The sequence below is a fragment of the Epinephelus moara genome, chromosome 21 (assembly GCF_006386435.1).
Source record: "Epinephelus moara isolate mb chromosome 21, YSFRI_EMoa_1.0, whole genome shotgun sequence".
NCBI lineage: Eukaryota > Metazoa > Chordata > Actinopteri > Perciformes > Serranidae > Epinephelus > Epinephelus moara.
This window is the reverse complement of record NC_065526.1, coordinates 8,634,050-8,661,822: the sequence shown is the minus strand read 5'-3', so window position 1 is coordinate 8,661,822 and position 27,773 is coordinate 8,634,050. Positions and strand designations below refer to the sequence as shown.

The window sequence follows — 27,773 nt, the reverse complement described above, 5'->3', positions numbered from 1 at the left end:
AGACATGCATTGTCCCTGTTCATACACACACACACACACACACACACACACACACACACACACACACACACACACAGAGTCTTATATACATAGTATGTATATAGTACGATTCACACCATTGTGTACACTGTAGAGCGTACCAGCACACACACATTACACAGGGAGCAATATGAGGGGGTGATCTGTTTGTTGGTGTCAGTGTAGTGTGTGAAATACAGAGCTGTAATCCAATGACTTACATGGAGATTTTCAGAGGTAAAGGTGAGAGCACAGTTTGGTTAACAGGTCAAACTGTGAACCCAGCACCCATAAAACTATACTGACAACACCAATAACACCACCAACTGTAAGAGTCAAGCACCTTCAAATTAAACACAAAACAAATTCTCCAAAAGACATGATGACACCACCACACACAGAACGAGCACTAACAGAGAGAAAGCTGATGTAACATTTGGTTTAACACTGATGTTGAAAAGATGATGAAACCGTTACCACTTAACAAAGAAATTGCCCCGTCTCTCTCACACACACGCACACACTTTCTCTCGCTCTCTCTGCAAAGCCACTCCAATGCTTTGACTGGTGCACCATAAATATTTTGGTCCAGCACTCACTACGTGTGTGTTGCAAGGCAACGGTTACTAAGCAACAGTCTCTAGGCGGCAGACAATCTTACCGCCATGGAGATCCTCACTCGTTTGGGCTTGGGCTTTCTTTTTTCAGGAGGAGCCGGCCCAGCCGGGCTCTTCCAGTCGGGGAGAGAAGGCATCAACACAGCACAACATTAACACAGCATCAGCGAACAGTTTGACACCCTTACATGGTGTTTCTGGAACACTGGATCCCAGTCTGACTTCTACCAGGAGAAGTCCCTGAGATGTGAGCACAATGTTGCTGAAAGGGTATAATTACTACACCACGGATGAAGGTGAGGTGAGGGCACAAAATCTGTACATGGAACCCAATGTTAATACAACACTGGATGGTAGAGACACTGCCGGAGTAAAGGTATTTGAACACCTCACATTTTAACATTTTTGTTCAGCACTTTCTTTTCCCTCAAATGTCCCCTTAAGGAGCTTAAAGGTCGACAAAAACGAAATAATTCCACCCTGGCTGACACTGTTACAGATTATTAAATCAGCTTTTTGGTTTCCAGTGAAATGTCTCCACAATTATTTTGTTCATCCATGTTTCCCTCAGGATGAAATGTAATAACTTTGATGATCCTTTGACTTTTCTTCTTGTGTCAAAACTCCTGATTTGTCAAACAGTTTGGTTCGTGACCAAATACCCTGAAAACAACCCCATCAGTCTCAGCTGTACTTTGTGTTTGATGCTAATTAGTGAATGTTAGCATGCTAACACGCTAAACTAAGGTGGTGAACAAGTGAACATTGTAGCAGCTAAACAGCATGATAACATTTAGCTCAAAGGATCGCTGTGCCTCCGTACAACCTTACAGAGCTGCTTGCATGGCTGTAGACCCTTAGTGTTGTTCATTAATACAACCAAAAAAGAAAGAAAGAAATGCCTGGCTCATGTTCTTGATAAATTTATTTTAAAACATTTCAGCTTGGCCCATTTTGTCGGCATTGGTGAGTGACTTAATATTGTTACTGGTCAGTGGAGTGGAGTCTCTGTCTGTCTGTCGGTCCTTTGATTTTCCTGACAACTGTTCATCTGATCAACTTCACACTTGGCAGGTGTACTGCCGTCGCCATTTTGGATTTTTGGAGCTGGAAATGACCGTATCTGGACAGATTTAAATGGGTGAGTTATATAAAAATTCACCCAATGTTATTAATGAAGAAATTAGCTAAGGAGACGTAAAACGTTTTTTTGTGCCAGGCTGTGAACATTTCTGCTGTAAAGTGTCTGCGGTGATTGACTCACTTCTGGAGCCAGCCTCAAGTGGTCATTCAAGGAACTGCAGTTTTTGGTACTTTGATGTTGGCTTCAATTTTGCCAGTTGGGTATAGCTTCCTATCTGTCACTCCCTATAGTACATTCAAGAACAGATAATAAAAGAGAGACTGAAGATGTTACACTGTAGCAAACATTTCAAGAATCAGCAATGTAACTTTTGGAATGAAGGTTGTTTGTTCCAGGAAATAGCCTGGTCCCAAATGACTGTTAGCAAATGATGCGTACACTCTAGCACAGGCATGTTTTGAACGGGCGCTGCACTGCTTGCTTAAGATATAACGGATGTTTCAGGTAAGAAACATCCCTGTGGCAACATTAAAAAGTCAAACTGGAGTGCTGTCCAGTCCTTTGTGTTTTAAAATATAACCAAAAATGCTAACACGTAGGATGTTCAAAAACGTTTGACTGGCAGTGAATGTGTTGTGTAGTGACTCACAAAAGTTTTAAAACAAAACTTGACAGCATGAGATCACACAGGAAAACCCTGCTGCCTGTGGGTGGATCCTGCCCGTCAGCAGGAGGCAGAGGAGGAGGTGGAGGACGGCATACGCGTGGACTCAGAGAGAGCACACACACCCACGTATACGATGTCACATTCATACGGTACACTTGCACCCACACGTACATGGTATCCCTCTGTCTTGCTCACCTCCAGCAGCTCTTTGTCTTGGTCAGCACAGGAGAGGGTCTGAGAGCCTCGGGGAGAACACACAAAAATCGGTTTTTATTCCATCTGGATTTGAAATATTATTATTTCAATGTGTTTGTTCTCAGTATTCCAGGTTGGCAGCGATGTAAAGTACATACTATTTGGCGTCTCTGTGTCGCTGATGGCGGACACAGTTTTCAAGGCAGATTTCAGAGGAAGTTGAACATTGGAAACCACTGGGCTGAAGGAGGAAGACTCCTCTGTGGAGATCTACATGGAAAATATATTAACAGAGGAAGCCAGACACAAGCATGCATGCACAAACACACATACACAAATACAAACAAGGCCACAGAAAAAAACAAATATGAGCACATGCACATAAACAAACAGGACAGCACAGGTAAGGGCACAGACGACAGAGACACAGAAGACATGTGTTAATGTTAATGTAGGATTAAAGCACATTCACAGTTAACAGTAAACACTTACCACAACAGTTGTCCAAAAACTCCATCTGTGCCTTTACCTACTGCTACATGCTTCACACATGCTGTGGCTGATCCACTTTTAGTCTATCACTACAACCCAACCCACACTTGGCCCCAGCCCAGCCCTGGCGCCCCCGGACGCCTCACACCTGTTGGGTGCTCACCAGGAAGCGGACCGCTTGGCGAGCGCTGGTGTTGGACGAGGCGTTGGTGTTGGTGTGGGAGGAGGGGGAGCTGGGCGTGCTGTCGGTGGTCAGGCTGGGCAGGTGATTGTGGGTGCCGTTGTCTTGGGCCAGCTGGCGGAGGTACTCCAGCCTCCGCTGGTGGCCCAGCTGAAGCGCGAGCAGCGACTGGAGCTGCAGGCGCTCTATGGAGCCCAGCAGGATCATGGAGTCTGAAGGAGGGGGGCAGAAAAGGACGGACAGAGGTGACAGGAAATTTGTTAAGTAGGAGAATGAGATAAAATTGGCAGATAATAACTTTCATTATAATATTCTTTAAATAATCCTATCAAAATTGGTGACATCATTTCAACTGAGAAGCAGTTAAGTTCTTTGTCCAGAACAGGACTGAGTATCTAACCTGACTGCTTGTTGGATGTGGTATCTGCTGCGTCCAGACCTTTGAATCTGCCCACTCCACTGAGTTGACTGGCGTCGTAACATTAAACAATGGTTTCTCAGTTAAAATACAAAGCACCAAAAGCTGGACTAACGCCGTTATTAAGCTGTTTTTCAAACGTTGTCAAATTGTGCGCCAGAACCACTGAGGAGTAATTACAACAATGGTGAGCACTATAGACAAAATAGAGATGTGGCTAGATCCATCCATCCATCTATTTTCACAGGCTTATCCGGGGCTGGGTCACGGGGGCAGCAGGCCAAGCAAAGCACCTCAGACGTCCCTCTCCCTAGCAATGCTTTCCAGCTCTTCCTGGGGGCCCCCAAGGCCCGAAACACCTGTAACAGGAGGCGCCCAGGAGGCATCCTGATCAGATGTCTGAACCACCTCGACTGACCCCTTTCGACACGTAAGCTTCGAGCTTCCTCTGGATGTCTGAGCACCTCACCCTATCTGTAAGGCTGAGCACAGCTGCCCTGTGGGTCCACCACCCACAGGGACAGGAATCAGGGTTCGGTGCATTGTGGGGCAGATAGGGGTTGACTTAAAATCACATTAGGTTCAGGCAGATGCCCTGGTGCGTTGATTGGTTTTGGAAAATTGAATCTCCCTTTCCAACAGAATCAGTTAGAGCAGTGCCAGACTGAAGATGAAAACAGAGTTTAACGAGTTGACAATTGTGTCTATCAGGTAATCAAAAACTCTCAAATACCAAATATTCATTATCTTCTAGAGTTAAACTTCTTGTGTTCAATTCAATTCAATTTTATCTATAAAGCCTCAGAGGGCTTTACAGCATACGACATCCCTCTGTCCTTGGACCCTCACAGCAGATAAGGAAAAACTCCCCTCAAAAACTGTAAAAAAAATAGTAGATTCCTCAGGAGGAGCAAGTGAGGAGGGGTCGCTCTTCCAGGATGGACAGACATGCAATAGATGTTACGTTAAGATCACACAAGCAGCGTATTTATAGAAAAACACGTTTATATTCCTGAAAATAAGGTTTCCATACTGAAACCCTGGTATTATATCAACACTTGAATCGAAACACCAGCAGTCTGAGTCCTGAAATTTGACAGGACTGCTGCACTACTATGAAGATGAACCCTGAGACTTACAAAGATGTTTTGTTTTTTTTTGCCATGCACTCACCGCTGGACTCAACCAGGGCCAGTGTTTTGAGATGACCAGTCAGCAGCATCTCCTGCAGGTCCCGATAGCAAGAGTTAAGAGTGATAAAGCGCACATCCCTGACCATGATGTCCTCCACACGGATATTATACTTCCTGAAACATGGAAGAGGGGAGGAAGTGATGAGAAGGGGGAGCAAAGAGACACAGAAACAAGAAAGGGAAGGAAATGAAAAGCGAGACAGGAGATACAAAACAAATGAGGGCACAGAATCAGTAGAAAAAAAGAATAAAAAATATAAATACAAGGGGCCGCTCCGTCCTGAGCATTCACTGAAAACAAACAGCTGGCTAATGTGAACGCTGCAGACTCACTCGTGATGTCCCATGCCCAGTTCAGGCAGATAAGGGAGTTTCTTGATGCGGATGATGGAGTCGTACAATGATGGTTGGAGCGCCTGGGCCACGGCGTTGGCCAGGATCACAGCGATCATCACAGGCAGGATGTGGGAGATCTGACCAGTCAGCTCAAACACTATGACTGCTGTGGATACAGTGTGGGTGACTGCTCCAGACAACGCTGCAGCACCTGTGTAGGAGGGAATTTAAGAAAAATCCTTTTCTGTCTAGCCTCTTTAAAACCATTAATGCAGTTATTAGAGGAGATCAAACAAATTTTTTTAATAGGAATTAAACATTAGACTGTATAATGTGATGCTGAATGTGCACACTGTCTGTGTGTTATTAATCAGGGAAGATTTTCGTGCAAGACAGCAAATCCAAACCAGATTTTCTGCGGGATGTCATTCTAATTCATAACATTTAGCGCCCTCCTGTCACGCTAACCAGTGAGTCACGACCGTGGTAATTTTGTATGGAACGATTTTCTATTTTACTTCGGCCCAAAATGTAGTCCAATTTAAGTGGAATCAGTTTTCATCAGTCACATTCTATAAGCTGGTATGAAGTCTGAAGCCTCTGTGGCGGGGACGACTCCAATCACACAGGAGAGAGGAAAAGTGAAAAGTGGCCTGAAAATTAGTTATCAAGGCAAATCAGATACAAAATGGTGAATTACAGAAAAAGAGAACTCACCAACGACAGCATAACCGCCAGGAACTATGGGATACACGTTGCCGACTGCATGTATCCCATCAGGAAACATGGCTGCCATGATCTCTCCGACAAGTCTGCCAAATGCTGCACCTGTCCGTCACACAAAGATGGAGGAAATTAGTTAGAGAGCTTCTTACCACTGCAGTAGAGACATTAAAAAATGCAGTAGATTTTATTCACCGATAAGAAAAACTGGCATGAAGGCTCCGCATGGGACAGGCATGGTGGTGGCCACAGCGGACATCCAGAACTGAAACAAAGAGAAAAGCACGTGTGACGAATCATCAAAAGCCAAATCCTACAATGTTCTCTAGACACATGTCAAAGGCCTACCTTCATGATGATGAAGAGGATGAGTGTGATGAAGACATTGACCTGTGGGTGCTTCCAGGCGTGGTTGTGGCTGATGTAGTCGAATTCCTCTGCCACGCCCTGGCGGCACCATGTGCGGTTGTCGAATAGTGCGACCAGAGACTCTTGCTGCGTCAGCTGAGGGGTCAACACGAGAGAGGTCATCTGAATGTCTGTTTCTTAATTCAGCGCCCATGACAGACCTGTGCAGGAGGCCGCAAAGGTCAGCAGTAATGGCTGCGCTGGGATCTACATCTCCTGGAAATTCCTGCAGCCTAAAATGCTGCATTTGATACTGCTGCTATGTTTTGTTTTTACTGTTGTTGTTTTTTTATAAATCCCAGGAGTCCCTTAATGATAGCATTAATGATACTGAGTCGAATATCCTGGTGAAATAAAGTACATTGAAGGGACTTTAATCTTTTTTGTAATCTGTGCACTGCAAACTCAATTTTAAACAGCCACTTTGGGTGTTACTGACTTTTAAATGAAAAAAAAAAAAAAAAAAAAATCTTTAAACTAATCAGCTATCGCTCTGAGGACAATTAGCCTCTAGGGGCAAATACAAATACTTAGGTGGTTCCAGTAAAAGTAGGTAAAGAGGACATCTGGGCCAAGACTTCCTCCTCTGAGCAATGGTCATTTTGGCTAATCTCTACCCAAGATTAGTGTCACAAATTCACTATCTGAACAAATGTCTCCTCTTCTGTTCCTGAGATATGACATTGAATAAAGTCCAGAAGTGTTCTATGCACAATATTATGACGTCACAGTGAAGCTGACCTTTGACCTTTTGAATATAAAATACCATCCCTTCATAGGGCTGCCCTCTTATAGTCGACCAAATGTTCGGCAAGATTTCATTGGTCGCTCAGTCACAGTAAAAAAATAAATAAAATAAAACTCTATTAGGAGCTGTGCCTTGTCAAAACAAATCAAAACCTATATGACTGGACCATGTGGGAATTTAATTTGAAAGGACAGACACAGGAAGTGGCCACGCTCAGCAGTCAGACAGGAGTCAGGTTAATTTCCAGGGCTGGTACCTGCGGTTATTCCACAGGCTAGTTAATAACATGTCGGGCAGGAAATCCAAAGTGTGGGATCATTTTGAGAAGGTGAAGGACGAACCCAAGGTGATATGTAAACTCATCTTCATTGGTCGACTACAAACATGACGTATCATCTGAAACATGGAAGTAGCTACATGCCCATTAGCCCACAGCGTCATTAACAGGCGGCTCGCTCAGTGTGTGACGTGCACTTGTAGATAAAATATAGGCCTATATTAATGAAGGTTCATTAGTACGGTTTTGTATTTCTCTGTAATGTAGCACAGTGTTAACAATGTTACTGATACTATTCTTTCTCACACCTTCAACTCAAACCATTGTGTTGCCCCGCCCAAAATATATCATTTAATAATCAAATTAATATCATAAACATGCTGGTGACTAGTCGACTAGTGGCCCTAAATGACGACTATTGGTTGACTAGGAAAATTCTTAGTCAGGGGCAGCCCTATCACTTCATCATTTTATTCTATTAGACATTTGTGTGAAATTTTGTCACAATTACCATATGAATCCTTGAGTTATGGCCAAAACATGTTTAGTGAGGTCACACTGACTGAGTCCAAGTGGATGTTTGTGCCAAATCTAAAGAAATTCCCTCAGAGCACTTCTAAGATATCACGTTCACAACAATGGGACATAGGTACCTATGGACAGACAACCTGAAAACATAATGCCTCTGGCAACGGCTGTCGACGGGGTGAAGACATAAAAAATAGAAAGGAGCTAAATCGTCATCAGATGGTCAGATGGGTTCCAATATTGCATTTCGGCCGATATGTTCTGCCTCAGTTTACTCTCCACATGGAAGGTTTACCTGCCACTCAAACATGACCGGTCAATACTGCTCAGACTACAAACAGACTACAAATGGAAACCAGAACGCTTCACGTACCAAAATCTTGTCCCATCACCTACAAATTCTGCATGCAGATACCTGCTGATGCCAGTGCAGCAATTTGTCTTTTTACGTCAGATTTTTTTTCTTCAATAAATGTTTGAAAGCTGCACAGGGAAAATAAAAGTTATTCACTCACCTCACTAGCAGATGTTTTTAACATGTTTTGACAGTCTCTAAAGTCTCACAATGCATCTAAATGGCTTGTTTTGCAGGATCATTGTGCGGTGCGACAGGTGCACAGGCAACACAAGCGCAAAAACTGTGTGCTCTGCATCTCTAAAAAAAAGCTCAAACTACATTTCACTTTGTTGTGTTACTTGTCAACGTTTCCAGTGGCAGTACAATGTGTCTGCAATATCCACTTAATCTGAATCAGATGCTGATTCCTTTGTTTTATTTCTGCACAAACACTGCAGCGTTGCATCAGCGAGTTTTGTATTTAGCAACTATGAGCAATCGTCAACTGAGCAGAGAAGCCTGAATATAGACAATAAGACAATAAGCATCTGATTTCTGTTGGTTGCATTTGTTAAAAAAATGTTATTTTTAATTTTGCTTTGTCTTTATAGTCATATCAGGAAACATGGTAGCGATTAAACAGCTTATACTATCATACAAGAGGAGCCAGATGACCCTCAACATGACACCAACTCTCACTTCATTAAAAATCACCATCAATCATCCAACAACAGCCGAAGCTTTCATGCTGTCATAAGAGCGTGAAAGTATTTTCTCACCTGTCCGGCCATGAACTGCCCGAAGCCTGGAGGGAACGTGAGAGTGGAGACCAGCAGGGTGACAAGTGCGGGATACAACAGGCGCCTGACAGGAAGAGAAGGACTACGGGGTCATTAATGGGTGCGCTTGTCACACTATGTGCTTATACTTGATTTCTGGGTGGGGAGGATGGGGAACTATAAATAGCTCCCTGTGATGTGTGAAACTGACCCAATTCATACAAGGACTTTACCTACATTCCCCAATATTACATTCACAATGTGGCATAAGACTCCAAAGCCAATTTGAAGCACTAGTTTAAGGGCACGTGAGTGGGATTTTGATCCTTCAGTTTATTAACAATTTAACTACTTAAAATGTGGCTTTAATATTTACTGGAATTTTAAAGGGGCTCCATGCGACATTCAGAGCATTGATGTTACAGCAAACAACTATGTCAAGATATAGTGGAGTAATGGAGTCCTGAGCAGAGAGTGAAGTCACGCTACCTCTGTGTGTGTTGAAATCCGAGCCTCTTTCTTCGATGTTGTGGTAAACAGTCTGACATGCATGTTAGCACATGTAAGTCTCTCCCATTGGCTAGCAAATTACTGCCGCTCTGGACTGCACTCCAGGGTTCCAACACATTTTTACCAATGCATTTTAAAAACTTTCCCACAATATCTCACACCAGCCAATGCAGCAATGGATTGGTGGAGCAGCAGTTGAGGTTGCCCCGCAGCTATACACATGCTTGCCGTACTGGTAGAAGGGTTACGTTATCTGGCCTAGCTACAGCAGGCGTGAAATATGTGCTTACGTATGTAGTCTGATGAGCAGCATGGCTGACCAGAGCTGCTTCCCAATGTTTCCAATCTCATATGTTTTGGTGCAAGGCATCCTTCCAGCGTGGCGGGGATCTGCATCTCTTTTGAGCCATGTGTTATATTTGTCGTTTTAAAGCCATACATCATTAACACGTACTTCCCAGGCATTTGCCGAGAAGCAAACTTCCAGTGCTCTCTAACAATACTTGCATGTTAGACATTCTGCTGCCAACTAGCTGCATGCCAGTGGAGTTTAAATTTTTATTACAAGAACATATTTGGCATAACGTTTGACATGTTGGCAGGACTTTTATGAACATATTTTAAACCAGCAGTTCCCAAATGGTGGGTCACAGTTCAAAAGTGGGTCACAGGTCCACACTGAATGGACCACAAGAGACTTGCAAACATGTCAAGTCTGTAAAAAACACACTTTATTTTGAAGTACAGTGAATTTCCGGCACAGAGCTTTTATTCTGATGTGCTGTTTCCTGCTGTAGAGTGAGTGACTAACAAACAGCTACTTGATAGCTACAGCAAACGAGCTCAACAACACAGTCAAAGCAAGTACAGTGCTGGATATATTAAACTGTGTTGACTTTGAACTAATGACTGAGGAGAAATCTGTCAGTCACGTAGCTTTACACTAGAATTTAATTTATTAATACAAGAACATATTTCACATAATGTAAAAAATGTATACTCAGAACTTTCCCAAAACATTCTGCTAACTCTAAACTATTTCCAGGCCTGGAAAACAGTTTTTCTAATTCTGTAACTTTTCCAAGATTTTTATAACAAACCCGGTGCAAACCCCGGTGGGAATCGCTTACATTGGGACAGCTTTGTCCCAGAAGCATTAGCTTAGCTCTATTAGCATGGTAGTCACTGTTTGCACTGTTTATGCTATTAGCATTGTTAGCTGCTAGCTACCGATACAGCCAACTTCATGTTGAGAGCCATGTGCAGACAATCCCAGACTCTGAATCGAAGATATGCTCTGAATGTCTTAGGGAGCTCCTTTAAAGGAATAATACAATATTTTGGGAAAACTGCTTATTGGCTGTCCTGCTGAGAGATACATGATAAGACTGATACTCCTCTGATATTTGTACACTTGATATGAAGCTATAGAAACTAGCCAGTTATCTTAGCTTAAACACAAAGACAGGAAACGGGTAGCCATGCTCTGTCTAGAGGTGGCAAAATCCACCTACTAGTGCCACACCTATTAACTTTCTATATCTTGTTTGGTTTATTTGTACAAAACCCAAAAGTGTATTTTTGCAAGTTGAGCCAGACAAGCAGTTTCCTCCTGTTTCCAGTCTTCATGCAAAGCTAAGCAAACACTCTTCTGGAAGTGGCTTCACACTCAACCATGCAGACATGACAGTGGTATCGATCCTCTCATCTAGCTCTCAGCAAGACAGTGAATGAGTGCGTTTCCCAAAATATCGATGGGATGAATTTTTCATTCAGTTTGATCCACAAAGGAGTAAATATTGTGTGTAGCATCATGAGTTAGATACTCACTTCCTCAGCAAGAACTTGTTAATAGTCTTCTGTTTCCTCATGCACTCCACAATCAGGCGGTTCAGGTAGACAAACAGAGCACCACCAAAACCACAGGCAATCCTACAGACAGACAGACAGACAGACAGAGACACAACTGTTTAGTCTGTTGAAGGTGAAAGAGAAGAGCACCCCAGGACAAAACAAATCCAGCTACACTGAAAAGCAATCACACTGCCACTGAAATACAATTTTACTGCCCCTGGTTAGGTCACTTTACCAGGGCTCTTTGACAGGAAGCCAACTGATGTTCATTTTTTATTTCTCTCTATTAAAACATTTCGCCATCAAACAAATCAAATCTGGCACGTGACGATGTGGATACAGCTTCTATTTGTAATCAGCAGAGTAAAAAGTTAATTTCATGCCCCGTTCATCGGATACAAATCAACCTTCAGACTCACAGCAGGAATGTGAATGTGACCAGGGCGAGACTACAGAGAGAGACTCTTAGATCTCTTAGGCGCCAAACTGCTCTGGGATCAGGGCTTAATATGGCGTCAGTCCAGGGAAACACACTCACCCGAGGATGGCAAACGCTGGAAGCTCCTGAAGGTCAAACGGGAAGTCAAGACGGAAACGGGTCTTAAAGAGAGCAGTGATGGTCTCTGAGGAAATAGAGGAGTGTTGTCAGCCTGTGTGGACTGCACAGCAATATGGCTGTTTGTTACAGATACAAACTGACTGGACACAATCACACATCATTTAATACATAATACTGACCCTGCCCCATTAAATGATTAATAATATAAAGCATGATAAAGCTCAAAAAATATTCCCTAACTTCCTCCTAATCTAATTATTTGTCCTGTACCTTCCTCCTGATTCCACACTGCCAACACTCTGAATATGAAGGCACTGAAGGTGGCGGCGAAGAAGCCCCTCCAGTAGTTCCTCACCGCAAAAAATGTTGAAGTGACCTCAATACTAAACAGCACCCCTGCAACACACAAACAAACACACTTAAAATACACTCAGAGACTTTATTGAAGAAATGGTTGAAACAGCCATTATGGAAATTTGAACAGTTGTATTTGTCTCTTTGTATTTATTGTTGTAACAATGTTTATGCTGCCCTGTTGGCCGGGTTATTCTTGAAAAAGAGATTTTAATCTCAGTGAGACTTTTAACTTGTTACATAAAGGGGATATACATAAATATATACATGCAGATGAAGATCATGAGATACAATCTGGCAGGAAAGAAGTCTAGTTAATGCAACACGTCACTTCCAAGTGTACTATACTGCATCATCAGTGTCTTTATGTGATCAAATTGTTCCCTCTAGACAAATATCTGCTGAAAATGGCAACACGTGTTTTTTATCATTTAAGAATCACCATCTGAAGAACTCAGGTAGTCAATGCAAATTAGTTTGTTAGCTACATTTCTTGACATGGATCTAAAACTGTGTCTCAATTCGCATTTTTCTGTACTTCAACTTCCTATTTTGAGTGCATAAGTGCTTTCACACTGACAAGTAAGGTATAATGCTATGCACTATGAGAACCAGGATGGTGTACTCTTCCATCTTCCTCTTAATGGTCGCCATCTTGACTATGCACATGAAGGGGAGGGAACCACCAAACTTGTAAAAAAAATGGCACCCAGTAAACAAGCAAACAAGCCAGTAAATATTTTGGCAGGCGACAATCGTGGTCAACTGTTGGTGGTAAAGCTCTGTCTGTTTGGGTTTTTTTGTAGGCCAAGCAGGAAGTTAACATCGCCCTGAATTCCTCTACAAAAAGCCAATGGGATTTTTTTTTTGGATTGTTACAGAAAATATGCTCTGTGTAAAACAAAATTTTATGATACTTACATGTTTTGTTCACCAAAATCATCTTCACAAATGAATACTGCTTTTATGCTTTTTAAAGTGTAACAGCAATCGCCATGATTAGAAAGCCAACTTTAGGCTATGAACGAACTAAACCACGGTCTCATGACTTCAACATCACGACCACTGAGCTTTTTGTTTGGCATGAGGTTTATTGTTCCTGACAACCTCTGTAGTCTCACTTAGCCACTTGGCAACCGCCTTTTAATGACGTGTAAAAAATTTAAAATTCATGAGTTGGGTATTTTATGTATGTATGTATTTTATGATGTAGAACAAGACGTGGAAGTCTCTTAAACTTGTGTTAACCACAGACTTTATTTGAGGCATCCAACAATAAACTCATTGACTTTGAGATGAGGGAACCTGGAGTGCTAAATTGCTGACTCATAAAACTACTCATTCCTGCATCACTCTGTTTGCCATTAAGAGGAATAACAAGAACAAGAGGAGCAAGAAGAAGAAGAAGAAGAAGAAGAGGTACAAGAAGAAGACAAAAAAAAAACTGAGAAGAACAATAACAAGAACAAGAGGTACAAGGACAAGAGAAACAAGAACAAGAAGAACATGAGGTACAAGAACAAGATGAACAAACAAGGAGAACAAGAACAAGAACAAGAGAAACAAAAACATAAAAAAAAAAAAACAGAGCAAGAACAAGCGGAACATGAAGAACAAGAAAAAGAAGAAGAGGGGGTCAAATGTTGTGATCGTCATTTCCGGTAAGAGCACAATAGCCGTTCAATTTGAGACAACACAACCCCGTCGAAATTCACGCACTACTCAAGTACATACACAGTGTAGACACAGTGTACTATATGAACGTGTACAAACATAAGTATCCAAATTGAGACACGGGTTTGGATCAGATGGCACATTTTGACCTTACAAGTGAACTCTGACGTCGACAGCAGTTGTTGAGATACAGTACGTTGCTCTGAATCAAAGAGTTAGACGGACGGACTGACCAAGATTGGCCACCGCTCTCCTGCCAGTGGGGTACATATTCTCCTCATCTAATTAGCTCCTTTAATTGTCTACCATAATTAGATAGCATTCAGTCAGAGGCTGGAGCCTTGTTGTCTTACCTCCAATAGGGGCAGCGAAGCAGCAGCCCACACCCACTGCACAGGCGGCCGACAGCATCTCTGTGTTCCTCAGCTCGTTCTGTACGACAAGAGCCAGATATACACACAAGTGGACACACACACACACACACGCACAGAGCCGTGCATTCAAGCAAATACACACACACATTCCAACAACAGGTGTACATGTACGTGCAAATGCCAGACAAACACAACAAATGCATTACTCATGAAAACCAAAGTCACCAACTGTTCATAAACACAACAGTTTTACTGTAAAGCCGCTGCTGTATCTTTTCACATCCGAGGAGATTACATACACAAGAGGTGGGATATGAGAGGCCATAATTGAAAACCTAGGATTGTGTGTTGAAATCATGGGAATGAGATGTTTGTATAGAAGCAAGGACGGCACAGATCGATGCCTCGCTGCGACGGTTCACTGAACAGATTCAAAACAGCGCAGACAAATGGAAAAGCATCAATCTATCTTTGCTTCTGAAATGGACAGCATGGATTATTAATGTTGATGGAATTGCCAATAAAGAAACTATCTGGCTCGTGCATTTCATACCTTGCTCCCCTCAAAGGGCTCTTCCTTTAGCAGTGAAAGTGAAAAGGAAAAACAGACAGAAATATGCGTGAGTGCGATCTGTGCGAGTGTTAGAGGTTACCTTTTTATTTCTGCTCCTGGAAGACATCCAACTTATTATCCAAACCACACAAAATCAAATAAGCGGCGAATGAGCCTCAGCAAACACAGTCTTGATTCAGCAGTGAACTGAATTAACATTTTTCCCGACTGATTATGTTTAATGGCTGCACAGTCGACCCCTGGACTATTTCAGTCTTTCTAACTGTGCTGACATGAGTTTTTCTTCCTCCTCATCACTGCAGTCTATCTTCCTCCGTACTGATGGTGAGTGATGCTGGTGCTGCTGGCACATGGAGGAGAAGCATAGCACACTGTCCACTGCAGAATTACACAGAAGCCCAGGGTGCGGTCTCGCATGAGTGGAGGTGAGAGTGTGTCCTGGGGAATGGCAGAAAGTCAAGGAAACATCAAAGACTTTTTAAAGAATAACTGGGACTCTGTGTGTGTGTGTGTGTGTGTGTGTGTGTGTGTGTGTGTGTGTGTGTGTGTGTGTGTGTGTGTGTGTGTTTCTTGCAGCTTCACACCTTTGAAGACCAAAGGAAAAAAAAANGTGTGTTGTGGTGTGTGTGTGTGTGTGTGTGTGTGTGTGTGTGTGTTTCTTGCAGCTTCACACCTTTGAAGACCAAAGGAAAAAAAAAAAAAGATCAAGAAAATCCTCCCATGTGGGTAAATGTTGCCCATCCTCATTTCTTCTCAGGGACTATTTAGGCCTCGGCTTTTTCATAAGCAGAAGGATTAAAGGAAGAATCCATCTTGCAATACTTTGAATCTATTAAAAAATCACTGTGGGTTGTTCAACATAAAAGAGATGTCACGATAAGATATTTCCACCTTTCATTTTGACTGCAAAAATGTTTTCAGCTACTTACATCATCAGTAATAAATGTGATTTAAGCAAGAAGTGAGCTTGGGATGTGATGATCCCCTGTTAGAGCCCCGAAAGGTGGCCCTTAAAGCAGCTGTATGCGACGCTCAGAGCATATCTATGATTCAGAGTCTGAGACGGGATTGTCTGCACATGGCTGAGCTGGCGGCTAGCAGCTAACGGTGCTAACAATGTAAACACTGCTCATAGAGTAATGGTGTTAACCTGGGGGGAATCAGAGGGTGGACGTCACGCTTCTGCAATGATGCCGTTCCACCACCATGGGTTGGGACGCCATTATCACCATTATCAGTGTAGTGCAGAGGGGTGACACGCGCAACCCCACCTAGAGCATGGTTCTGTTTGAGGATTCTGCATCTTAAAAGGTAGTTTTTCCTCCCTGCTGCCACCAAGTGTTTGCTCATGGGGGAACTGTTGGGTCTCTATAAGTATAATCTAGACCTGCTCAATATGAAAAGTGTCCTTGGATAACTTTAGTTTTGATTTGGTGCTTGACTTGACATGCGGCTAACCACTACAAAGAACAGAGAAACTCAGATTCCAACACACAGCGTGACTCTCTTTGCTCACTATATTACTCCACTATATCTTTATAAAGAAGATAGTTCTTAGCTGCTATATTAATGTTTTAAGTGTTTACAGCACCTTCAACTCTCAGTTACTCCATGTTTGTAGTGGGCAGCTTCCTGGTGTGAGTGTGTGTGTGTAAGTAGGGCGACGTGACAAAGATAGCTTTGGTCATAATGAAACTTCCCTAGATAAATAAAGGTTATAAAAAGAAAAAGATGCACTTATTCATCCTGGTGATCAAGTACTGTGTAACTGCTATGATCCCTCTTTGATTATGGATGGAAATTTGTCAAATTGACCCAAAATGCCTATGAAAAAACCTCCCCTGCGTGCAATTCACTTTTAATCATTTGGAAAAAGACAGGAACAACTTCAAGTTGCTCCGTCACTCAGATTAAGTCAAGTACATGAGGTGGATTATGGGGGAGTAGCTGTACAAAAAAGGTTAAAAGTTTGGAAAGCACTGACTGTGATTTTGGCTCTGTGACTTTGTTGGTGGTGGTGGTGTGATTCAGTGATTAATTTGGAAGATATTTTGCATTTTAATTATCAACAGGACAGGTTCGTCCTGACAAAGTGGTTAATATTTCTACATATCTGAGTTTAGTAGGCACCACCAACTGCTGTAAATATAATAGCACGTAAATTTAAAGTGGAAACAGAAAACGTAGCAAAGGGGGATGATCGTGGACTGATGTGTAGGTATGCTAGGCGAGTCATGTAGCTCAAGGACAGGTCACGTAACCAGTTGAAGTTACATCTACTCACTACGAATAGCTATCAGGGAAAAACAAAAGCTCTGTCCTATTCCTGTTTTGGTTGTGCAATGGCTGACGCATTCCATTTTTTGCTCAGTAAATAGAGCCTTCATTTCCCCGCAAGATCGTACCCAACGGAAGAAAGAATTGCACAGTGAAAGCGAGGCTTATAGGGAACCAATGTAATCAGACAGTCATTATTTTATAGCTCTGACATTGTGCAATCAACATGTCCTTCATAAGGGTAAATTAAAGAAATAAAACCTTGTCTATTTCCACTTTAATCTCTAAGAGAGCACATTTAGTTGATGGTGAATCCTCCACTTAGAGACACAATCTGTGAAATTCTTTCAAGGTTCAATGACTCATTTGTGCATCAGCATGCCTGGAAGTCTGCCTTCCTGTCTTTAATGTGCTTACTGTCCTCACCATGTAAATCCCACCGAAAAGAGGAGCCATAACTTTGCTCAGGAGAGCGGCGCACAGACTGGCAACATGAACGAAGGGTCCCTGAGAGGGAGGATGGAGAGAGATTAGGATGTTAGTAGACAAGATATGACTGAGGGCACATTTTAGCAGAGCATGCTGTACTCAGGTCCAGGGACATTATTCAAAACCTCTGCACAATTAAAACCTGCTCAGATTCAGATTTAAACAACTTTATAACGCCCCAAATGGGAAATGCGAGTGTTATTAGCAGTAAATCACTTTTCTTATTTTCACAGCCGTGACTTTAATGAGAATTTAATAAGAAGCAAGATTATTATATCCTGCCTGACAGGAAACTTCAAAAACCGTCAAGCAATCTGTCATGTGTAATTTGTTCAGGCGAGAAGGCTGTGATGAGAAGAGATGAAGGAAAAAGAAACCCTCTACCTCCTTCCCCAGAGGCATCCCACTGCCCAGAGCACAGGTCAGACCAATGACTTTGGCCACAAACGTCTTAAATGTCAGGTACTCCTTTAGGACCACCCCCCTCAGTATCGTCTTCATCTCTGGAATACCTGAACCTGGGAGATGAAGGAGATGTCAGGTGGGATGATGGAGTGGGGAGAAAAGACGGGTTGAAAGAAAGCAATTACAGAGAGAGGAATGAGGGGAGGAAAATGAAGAGCGAGGGAGGTGGGTGAGGGGGACAGCTTATTGATATTCATATAGTTTTCTGTATGCACATCTCATCAGAGGTTTACAGTATGGATTTCCTGCAGACGTGACCACAGAGACACGCTTGTCTTTGGAGGCCTGATGATGCCTCATGGAGCCAGTTACATTATTCAAACACAGACATGTGACTAGGAATTAGAGATATGAATACACGTTTATGCATAACTTGCTTAAATGTGTGTGTGTGTGTGTGTGTGTGTGTGTGTGTGTGTGTCTTACCTACAGCCTGAGGCGCCAGTATCTGAGTGAATCCTGCTGAGAAAGTGATGAGCACTACAGGGTAGGTGACCCAGGCGATGTACTGCAGAAGCATGTTACTGTCCAGTCCACCCAACATCCACTTCTGTGCTGCACACACGTAACTTCATCTCAGTATAATGTAGTAGAAAACACTTCCCTCATCTTATCAGATTCATCTGTTGTGAATATATTAACCTGATTCCTCTGACCTTCATCACTGCCCTTTGACCTCCCGTCTCTGCCTTATTCATGAATCTTACCTCACCTACAGCAGCTTGGTGGGCTCCCCTTCCTCGTTCATTTTCAGCTTTCTTACTATCAAAATTGATATCAATTTTATGGAACACAAAAGCAGAAGCGTTTCTGCTGTTTGGTCAGGGTAGCAGAGGAAAAACTACTCACCTCACCCTTTAGTAAAATGTATTAAAAGTACCAATACAACAAGACAAAATGACCCCATTATAAGTAAAAGTCCTGTATTCAAAAGTATCATCAACGAAAATTGATTTTCAGAAATGGAGCCATTGCAAAAATGCCTCGTGGTGGTCATGACAGCCATTTTGCTTTCTGCCATAACCGACTGTGTGTTCCAATACTACCATACTAAGCCAGAAAAAGACTGACTATGTCCCAATACATAGCATGTCAAATGCAGTATGCCAAAAATACTAGGATGTTCTACTACATCTGGTCCAATTTTGCAGTATGCAATCTGACCCACAATCCTCTGCGCAGCGGGAGATATGTCACATTGACTGAGGCGCAACAAGATCACAGCTGATTGACAGCTGATGGATGACAGCGCAATTAAGTTACTGATGACCTGTGGAGTAGTATTTACAGCAATATTAATTGTTTAAGAGAACAAAATAACCTTAAATATCACAAGCAACAAAAGGACATTACTATAAAAATGATGTAATTTCACTGTTGCAAATATCATATCTGTGCATTTATATCTTTGAAGTTAAACTACATACACTGCAAAGTAACAACAGCAGAGCTCTCTGGGTTGATCTTAGAAATAGGCATCTGAGTATCAGATATCGTGGTTTATATTTGATCAGCACTGCCTATGGGGCGAGGAGGGATATCTAGGGACTAGTTAGATGGAGTTCATTTACATATACTACCCACATTGTTTTGATACAAAGCTGGTTTAAAATCAGCAAAGTGCCTCTTTAATTCTGATGCAACAGTGTGTAAATCGCATTCAAAGCATTTACTAAAGAGCACTTTCAGCAACAGACGTATTCAACACCAGTGTGTGAAGGAGCGATACAGGAGATGATTCCTGCTGAGTGCTATCAGACTTTACAAGTCGGCTCTTCACACATCCAGAACATATCACTTGAATAGTTTGGGAAAGCGCACTGTAATGTTCAACTTGATGTTTAACTATACTGGAAGCTCTGTTTGTGTTAATGTCATCTGTGTATGGCTGCTATGGCGTTGTAATTTATCTTCGGGGATCGATACAGAAAGACAGACAGAAACAAATAATCTATCTCATATATTCATGGGTGCACAATCAGTCTTGTAGTTGTGGTTTATTACTTACAGATATTCTATTGTTTGAGAAAGAGGGGCTAAATCTTCTACTGCTTATCTGTTTAGGAATGCACTGTTTTATTATCATTAATCATTTCAGAGGATTTTCCGTTTCACACTCTAACTTTTCATCACAGTTAAATTAGTTTGATCTCAGCACCCAGTGAATCAATTCAAGTGTCAGTGTTAAGATGATGCATGTGATGCTGTGTGTGAGTAAAAACCCTATTTGTTGATCCTTTAAATATTAATGAAAGCCACTTTGTTAGCTATCTCAAGATCAATATAGCTCTGCGACAGATTGACAGTCAATTTGTATTAATATTTTACCACCTACTTCACACCTGACAGGGCCTCTTAGCTGTTTGGAGCAAAGCACGGCTCCTCGCGGATTAATACTTTGCTGCCTTTTTGAGAACAGCCCTTTATTCACTGCCCATCCATCTGTCTTTGTAGCTCTGCCCTCTCTCTTTCTGGCTCTCTGTCTCTTTCCTACCTTCTTGGCAGAAGGCGATGGCGTAGTCCATGACCCAGCTGACCAGCGCCATGAGCAGCCCCAACAGAATGAGGAAGATCCAGTCCTCCCCCACCCGCGAGATCAGGAACTTCTGGCAGCGAGATGCACACACTGAGGGCACGGGGACAGATGGGGACAGAGGAGACACAAAGTAAAATCTCTGAAATGAATCTCAAAGGTGTGAAAAGGGACTGAAGAAAGATATTTGTTAGTGTGAGACTTAAAAGAACCAACTGTGTCAGAGAGGAAGGAAAAGAAAGAAGCAAATATGTCGTGACGGAGAGGGAGATGAATAGAAGGATGAAATTATGTGAAATTCAAAAGACAAAACACAAAAAAGTTTCAGATATGAATGCAAGGAAGGATTATACAAGTATGTTACGAGCAGCGCTGATGCTTGGGAGTGTTGAATTTGAAGTATTTTTGCATTAATGTACAACCATCTGGTATGTAATTAACCAGATTATCCAAAAAGAGACATTAGACATACAGTAGATGTCAGTCAGCACGCCCACACACGAGCTGCCGACCTTCCGCTGCCTCGATCAGTTATTTTTTGTTTGTCTTAATGTGTGACTTTGGCGTTTAGTTTGGATTCACCAAAGTCACACAAAAACACCAACTCACTGACTTATCAAAGCGGTCAAAGACCAGCAGCTCCTGTGTTCAGCGAGCTAAAATTACCGTTTTTGTCAATGGAGTCTGGTGGCTTCGACGAGAGCATAGATGGGGAACTGAGGCCATTAACGGCTTTCGCTGAAGCACTGAAAATACTCTTAATATAGCGTACGCTTAAACTGATATTGAAATGTTTAGGTGGGACTTTTTTCAGGTGGCTAAAAAACCTTTTGTTGCTGACCCCATCCACAGCAGTGCATTGCTTGGCTTCCATGTCAGACTCCTGCCTGCTTCTCCAAACTGGGTGCATGCCGAGTGACATCGACTGTAAAAGGACTATGGACAAGTTCACCATATAACCCCACGATCTATCCTTTTTAAACAGTAAATATAATCTGCTGCATCTCTCTCTGCGGTTTTCCTCACATTTACCTCAGTCTAAGTCCTTCTAGCTTTTGACTGTGGCATTGCACATGCACAATGTAACTGGAGCTGCAGTGTCCGAGGGTTGCAGCAGATGGAGCTGGAAATAAAGGGGTGGTGTCTGCTCAGGTGCTCTTTGGGTGTGCTCAGCCTGACAGAGGCTTCTGGCTACGCTTGAATAGACGGCAGCTGATATATCGTAGGAACATTTTTATATGGAAACATTTGTTTATCTTCTTTAATTACAGATCAACTGCCGACGCCTCAGTGAAACAAATCAGTCATCTCAATGTTTTACTGCTAGCAAGCCAGTGACTGATACTTATGGGTGGTGCAGACCAGATGTTAGTGCGCAGGTGTTGTATCCCATTGATACAACACGCAGTATGACTTCCCCTGTTTACCCTTCTTGTCAGGAACTAGAAGTGTTGTTGTTAAAGCCAATGAAGAGTGGAAAACAGTAAAGTGCTGCCTAAGAAAGTTATTTACTCCATCCTGCTGTTTCTTCTCAGTTAGCAGACCAGCTACCAGGTTAGAGGTTTTATGTGGTAAAATGTAGCCAGGAATGTATTTTGGTCCTGAATTATTAAGAGATCTTTTGACACGATGCAGCAAATTAATGCTTTTTCTACTCTGGTAACATCATTATGAATTAGTGGAAGTGTCGTGAAGGTTTTTTGGGAGACGATACCCAAGAAAAGACCTTCACTTGGGTCAGACATGGTGGAAATTAAAGTGTGAACAAGGGTTTGTCACTGATTGAACCTCTGACAAATTAATAAATGAGAAAACCAAACAATTATTCTCATGCTGTGTGAATAAAAGATCCAGTTTCACATAAAAAAAAACAAAGAAGAATGGTGAATTATGAAAACAATGAGCAGTGTGGACAGAGAGATACCATCTATGCTCCTTGCGGGAGTGAGCAGTGACAGAACGATAACAAACTAAAGGAGGTTATTATGTGGCGAATATGCTGAGAGCGAGAGCGTCACTTCATATTCATCCACCTCAAAATTCAAGATTACAGAGACAAAACAAAGCTGGGTCACGGTTATAAATTCTGCCATTACATTCTAATCTATAGCTCTGAGCTGGGTCAGCTAAAAGAAGCATCACTGGACTCATTTCTTTCTCTCTTGTCTGCGGACACAGCCAAAGCCTGGAATTCACTTCAACATCCAGAGCATTTATACATGTGGCTGTCCCAAGAGAGGCGCAAAATGTGCCACTAACACATTTACCAGATCCATATCTCATAAAAATTGTTTTTTACTGTCCCGCTTGGAAGTAATACAGTGAAGATTGGCACAAAGACAGGATTTTAGGAGAAACAAAGAGAACAACAGATGTGATGATGACAGTAAAACAGTGTGATGGGAAGGAGAAAAATAAACAGAGAGAGAGACAGACAGACAGGAAGACAGCGATCAGTCAGTGATACTGTCCATAAAAGCACAAAAAATTGCAATGAGTCGATCTTACTAACACTATGAGTATTGTCTGCGTAGCCAAAGCACAGTAGAGCTTATCCCTCCATTATATTGCTGCTCCAGAACTATTAAAAACACATCAGTGGCCCACACTGTTGCACTGTGTGACACGCAGAGCTGCAAGTAACAATTACTCTCATCTTCAGCTATCTGCCGACTATTTTCTCCATTAATCTTTGGTCTATAAACAGGCCTGTCGCCAGAATAAAATGTTGATACTGAACGTTTCTCAAACCTCGGATACATTTATATGTTTCATACATACATTAGCATTTCTAAAGTGATGCAGTTCTGATGACATGTATATGAGCTGTGTTTGTCATCAGCAGTCAGATGGAATGGTGGATGGCGTAACGCCTAGGCCAGGCCAAGAAACAGAAAGTAGCAGACCACTGTTCGGTAATGTTTAACGACACATCAAGACATTCACCGCTGTGTTTGTAGAGATCAACTGGGTCTTTTAAGCTGAAATAGGGATGGGTGATATGGCCCTAAAATAATATCACAATATTTCAGGGTATTTTTGTGATAAGGATATTCTTGACAATATCACAAAAATAAATAGAAAATAAAATTAAAAATTAAAAGAATTTATAAAAAATAACACATTTTTCAATTTTAAAAAATAAAATTGCAGCAAAATAAATGATATAGTTTTACAGTTTGCCTTCAAATATTCAGTAAAAACTAAACAAAAATTATCTAATTTCTTTAGTTTGTGAACAACAACAGTAACTCAGAGTGAGATTCTGTTACAATATTAATAGTTCAACATAATAAAATCTACTACAAAGTACACACTTAAACAGCTCCCACATACAAATAATGTCCCCTGGGATCTATATATATAAATCGACAGGTGATTTCCTTCTTTTAGCAAAATCCTAAATGATTGAGTTGTTTTTTTCCACCTGGACCTTCATGCTCTGCCATTTCTCCTCTAATCATCACGCTGTAACCTGTGACAGGCTGTTATGATACCACAACTATCACACATTCACATATATGGAGTTTTTTGTCGAGCCGCGAGCATCAGGTAGGTTTACATTACCAAAGGTTTATGACAAAATGACTTGACACGGACTCCTGTGTGTGCACGGCGAGAGAGGAGAGGGAGGGACGCTGTGCTGCTGCCAGAGGAGCCGCTGAATGAGTTCCCTCTGAGCGGTAAGTCATTAAAAGAGTCTGAGAAGTCCGGGGCTGTTCATAAAACATTCAGGACGCCACAGTTTATTCCACACTACTGAAGCTGCTCCTCTTTTTGGAAACACCGCGGAGTCTGTAATAATTTTGATTTCAGCGGTGCTTGTTCTTGCCGTGGGTAACAGTATGACGTAAATATGTCAACAAGGCACACCCTATTTCCTAACCTTAACCAAATGGTTACATAAAGTTTCAACATATCCTCTACATATGAAACATTCAAATGTAACATATCCGTGATTTGAAATCACACTTTTCCAGAGCTAACATTTTGTCCCATCAATTGCACATAACATTAAATTTTATATAATGTACCACATTGAAAGGTTGCACAGTCCCTCTGTAGAGAAGCTGGAACAGTCAAGTGTTTGAGATTCCTGCTTGAAAAATGAGTTAATCTGCTGATTCACTTTCTGCCACTCTTCTAATTGATCAATCGACTAATCGTTGAAACTCTAGTGACACGTCCCTCTGATCAAATGAACCTGAGCACTGAAGTACATTTTGAGTGAATGCCACAAACATCTGCCACAAATATTTACTTGAACAACAAACGTGCATTGATCCGCTGCTGAAAATAGTCCCCTAACAAATGCAGTATTTATTTGTGTTTGAGTAACGGTTGCTGAAAAACTACAGTGCCGAGCTGTTGTATGAAATTACTGTGCCTTTTTAAATATGAAATACAACCAGTTAAACTCTCATATTTGTACTTTTCTTTTTCTACGGTTGTCAAATGTGTGACTATGCTGCTTGTACAATATGTTTAAGAAAAAGGTCCCTCCTGATGATCATGTTTTCTTGTTGCTCAAATGATATTGCTACTGTACAGGGACAATAAACGATATACTAAATACTGTTACTGAATAAAAGCCAGACATTGCAACAGTATTTCTGGTGCAGGATTCAGGTCACCAGGGGGATGCTGAGTCTCACGGGGGAGGTGGGGCGCAACTGTGTGTGCACGACGGGGCGAGTTGCCCGGCAGCCGGGCCACCTGCCAGATGGTAAGTTGCCAACAGAGAACGTACACATGCGAGTACACATACAAACCCATCACGCTGTGCACACACACACGCACACACACCAAGTTATAAAAAGAAACATATCAGGGCTTTTAAAGATGAATCTATCTGAGCAGATTACACTGACATGTTCTTCACTGGATCTATAATTTTTATTTCACAGTTCACTGGACATTCCCATGTGCACGAAGAGGGGGAAATTTATATTCCCATAGCTTCTCTTTCTTTATTCCTGTCCCTCTCCAACACATCTAGTCTGGCACCTGCACATACTTCCGTGTGCATCTTGGCTCACGCTCACATCCGCAGGCTCAGCGGCGATCACAGATGTCTTTTCCTGATCCCGTTATAAAAATCACACCCATCGCCAGACATTTTCTCCACCTCTGCTAGTCCTGCATTGCATCACCTGATACCAACTGTGTTCAGAAATAATACTAAGAACTACAGGAGAGTTTTCACCTATAATGAGTATGTACAAAAGGTGCAAAGCCACTGAATGCTTAACATGTGACATAATACATACTATGATGCTGATCTGTGGAGTAGATCTGTGTTACATCAGCTAGAACACCACAGAAAGATTCACTCTAAGTCAAAGTTAAGGCAGTGAGGCAGTACATGCTTTTAGCTCTCCATCACGACCGGTAGCAGAGCCCTTGGCTGCATGTGTAGGCTGCCTTGTTCAAAAGCTGCGGCTCCAGTTACTGATCTCAACTGAGGCACACACTCGTAAGTCCATCACCCACAGAGATGATGTTCCCACACAGATACATGAGCGGAAAACACTAAAACTCCCTCTTCTCCCAAATCTGAAGGTTCTCTCCTCACACATTACTTAACAAGACAACAGCTGAACCCGTCCAGCCTGAGCGTCTATCTAAAGACAAGTCTAAAAATACAAACACAGCTTGATCTACGAGCACACGGCACACAGACAGCGAGCACACAAATCACTGTGGCTGGCTCCTGATCTGAGAGTGATTGTTTTAAATGGCTTCCATTACAGCAAGTGAGCAAGGCTAGGCTGATGTAGTGTAGCTTTCACCTATGGTGCAATGTATCAAGCTTTAATCAGATCACTGGTCACAAGGGCAAAGAGGCAGAAACGGAGGCTGGAAAACAGCCACGCTGGCTCACTTGTGCAAACACGTGTGAAAACAAACTGCCGTTCTCTATTTTCTCCTTTTTCTCACTCCTGCTGAGCTATATATACTGTACTGTATCTAACCATCCATCTATCCATCCGTCCGTCCGTCTATCCATCCATCTAATATAGGCATAAATAGTGCATGTAATGTATGGTCATATACACCAATTAGCCAAAACGATAAAACCACTGGTGGGTGAAATGAATAACATTGATCATCTTGTTACAACGTAATGTTCTGCTGGGAAACTTTTGGTCCTGGCACTTGTGTGGATGCCACGATGCACTCCACCCACCCAAACACCATTACAGACCATGTAACCCTCTCATGGCAACGACACTCCCTGATAGCAGTAGCTCCCCCAGCAGGACAATGCACCATGCCACACTGCAAAAACTGCTCAGGAATGGCCTGAGGGACGTGACAAAAAGCTAAAGGCATCAACCTGGCCTCTCAATTCCCCAGACCCTGAGTCTGATCAAGCATTTGTGGGACATGCCAGTACCCCAAAGGTACCCCCTTCCTCAGTGGGGCCTCCTTAGCTCAGACTTGGCTCTGACATGTTGAGGCATGGACGCAGGACCTCTGGGGGTGTCCTTTGGTGTCTGGCACCAGAATGTTGGCGGTCTGTTGTGAGATGGGGTAATAGCACGTGCCACAGATGCTCGATCAGATTGGGATCTGGGGAATTTATAGGGCAGGTCAACACCTTGAGCTCTTAGTCACATTCCTCGAGTGTACCTGAGCAGTTTTTACAGAGCTGCGTGGCACACTGCAATTGAGGTGTGCTGGTGCCATGAGGAGGTGTACTTGGTTTGCAGCGGTGTTTGGGTGGGTGGAGTGCATCAAGTGGCATCCACATGAATGCCAGGACCCAATGTTTCCCATCAAAACACTGCACTGTAACAAGATGATCAAAGTTAATCACTCCACCCACCAGTGGTTTTAATGTTTTGGCTGATCAGTGCATATGTACAGTGCAGCATATGCACATGCACACACTTTGTGTTGAGGTTTGTATCAAAGTTCAAATTCAACCAAATCTGGGGGTGCAACTACAGATTACTTTCATTCACAATTAACTGATCAATCATTTGATGAGTAACAGAGGTTTTTAAAGTCTTACACTGTCACCATCCTCAAGACAAAACCGAGACAGCTTTAACTACATTTCCTATAATTTGGGGCAGTGGTTCCCAACTGGTGGGTCACAA

General features: G+C 42.3%; 1 protein-coding gene across 2 annotated transcripts in view; it reads right to left on the bottom strand.

Annotated features, from left to right (window-relative positions):
• The window catches only part of clcn2a (chloride channel, voltage-sensitive 2a), a 54,230-nt gene that overhangs the window by 6,177 nt on the left and 20,280 nt on the right, over positions 1 to 27,773 (bottom strand). The window contains exons 3-21 of one of the 2 annotated variants that reach the window (XM_050033348.1): positions 20,626 to 20,757; positions 18,558 to 18,686; positions 18,051 to 18,184; positions 17,604 to 17,684; positions 14,880 to 14,903; positions 14,306 to 14,384; positions 12,195 to 12,320; positions 11,904 to 11,988; positions 11,342 to 11,443; positions 9,002 to 9,086; positions 6,273 to 6,428; positions 6,120 to 6,189; positions 5,919 to 6,029; positions 5,199 to 5,412; positions 4,846 to 4,979; positions 3,222 to 3,466; positions 2,740 to 2,851; positions 2,582 to 2,628; positions 680 to 748 (exon numbers count right to left, since the gene is read on the bottom strand). In XM_050033348.1, the coding sequence (XP_049889305.1) occupies positions 680 to 748; positions 2,582 to 2,628; positions 2,740 to 2,851; positions 3,222 to 3,466; positions 4,846 to 4,979; positions 5,199 to 5,412; positions 5,919 to 6,029; positions 6,120 to 6,189; positions 6,273 to 6,428; positions 9,002 to 9,086; positions 11,342 to 11,443; positions 11,904 to 11,988; positions 12,195 to 12,320; positions 14,306 to 14,384; positions 14,880 to 14,903; positions 17,604 to 17,684; positions 18,051 to 18,184; positions 18,558 to 18,686; positions 20,626 to 20,757 (2,135 nt within the window). Of the gene's footprint in view, positions 1 to 679; positions 749 to 2,581; positions 2,629 to 2,739; positions 2,852 to 3,221; positions 3,467 to 4,845; positions 4,980 to 5,198; positions 5,413 to 5,918; positions 6,030 to 6,119; positions 6,190 to 6,272; positions 6,429 to 9,001; positions 9,105 to 11,341; positions 11,444 to 11,903; positions 11,989 to 12,194; positions 12,321 to 14,305; positions 15,192 to 17,603; positions 17,685 to 18,050; positions 18,185 to 18,557; positions 18,687 to 20,625; positions 20,758 to 27,773 lie in introns of those variants that run through there. The other variant, XM_050033347.1, reaches the window with a different exon arrangement.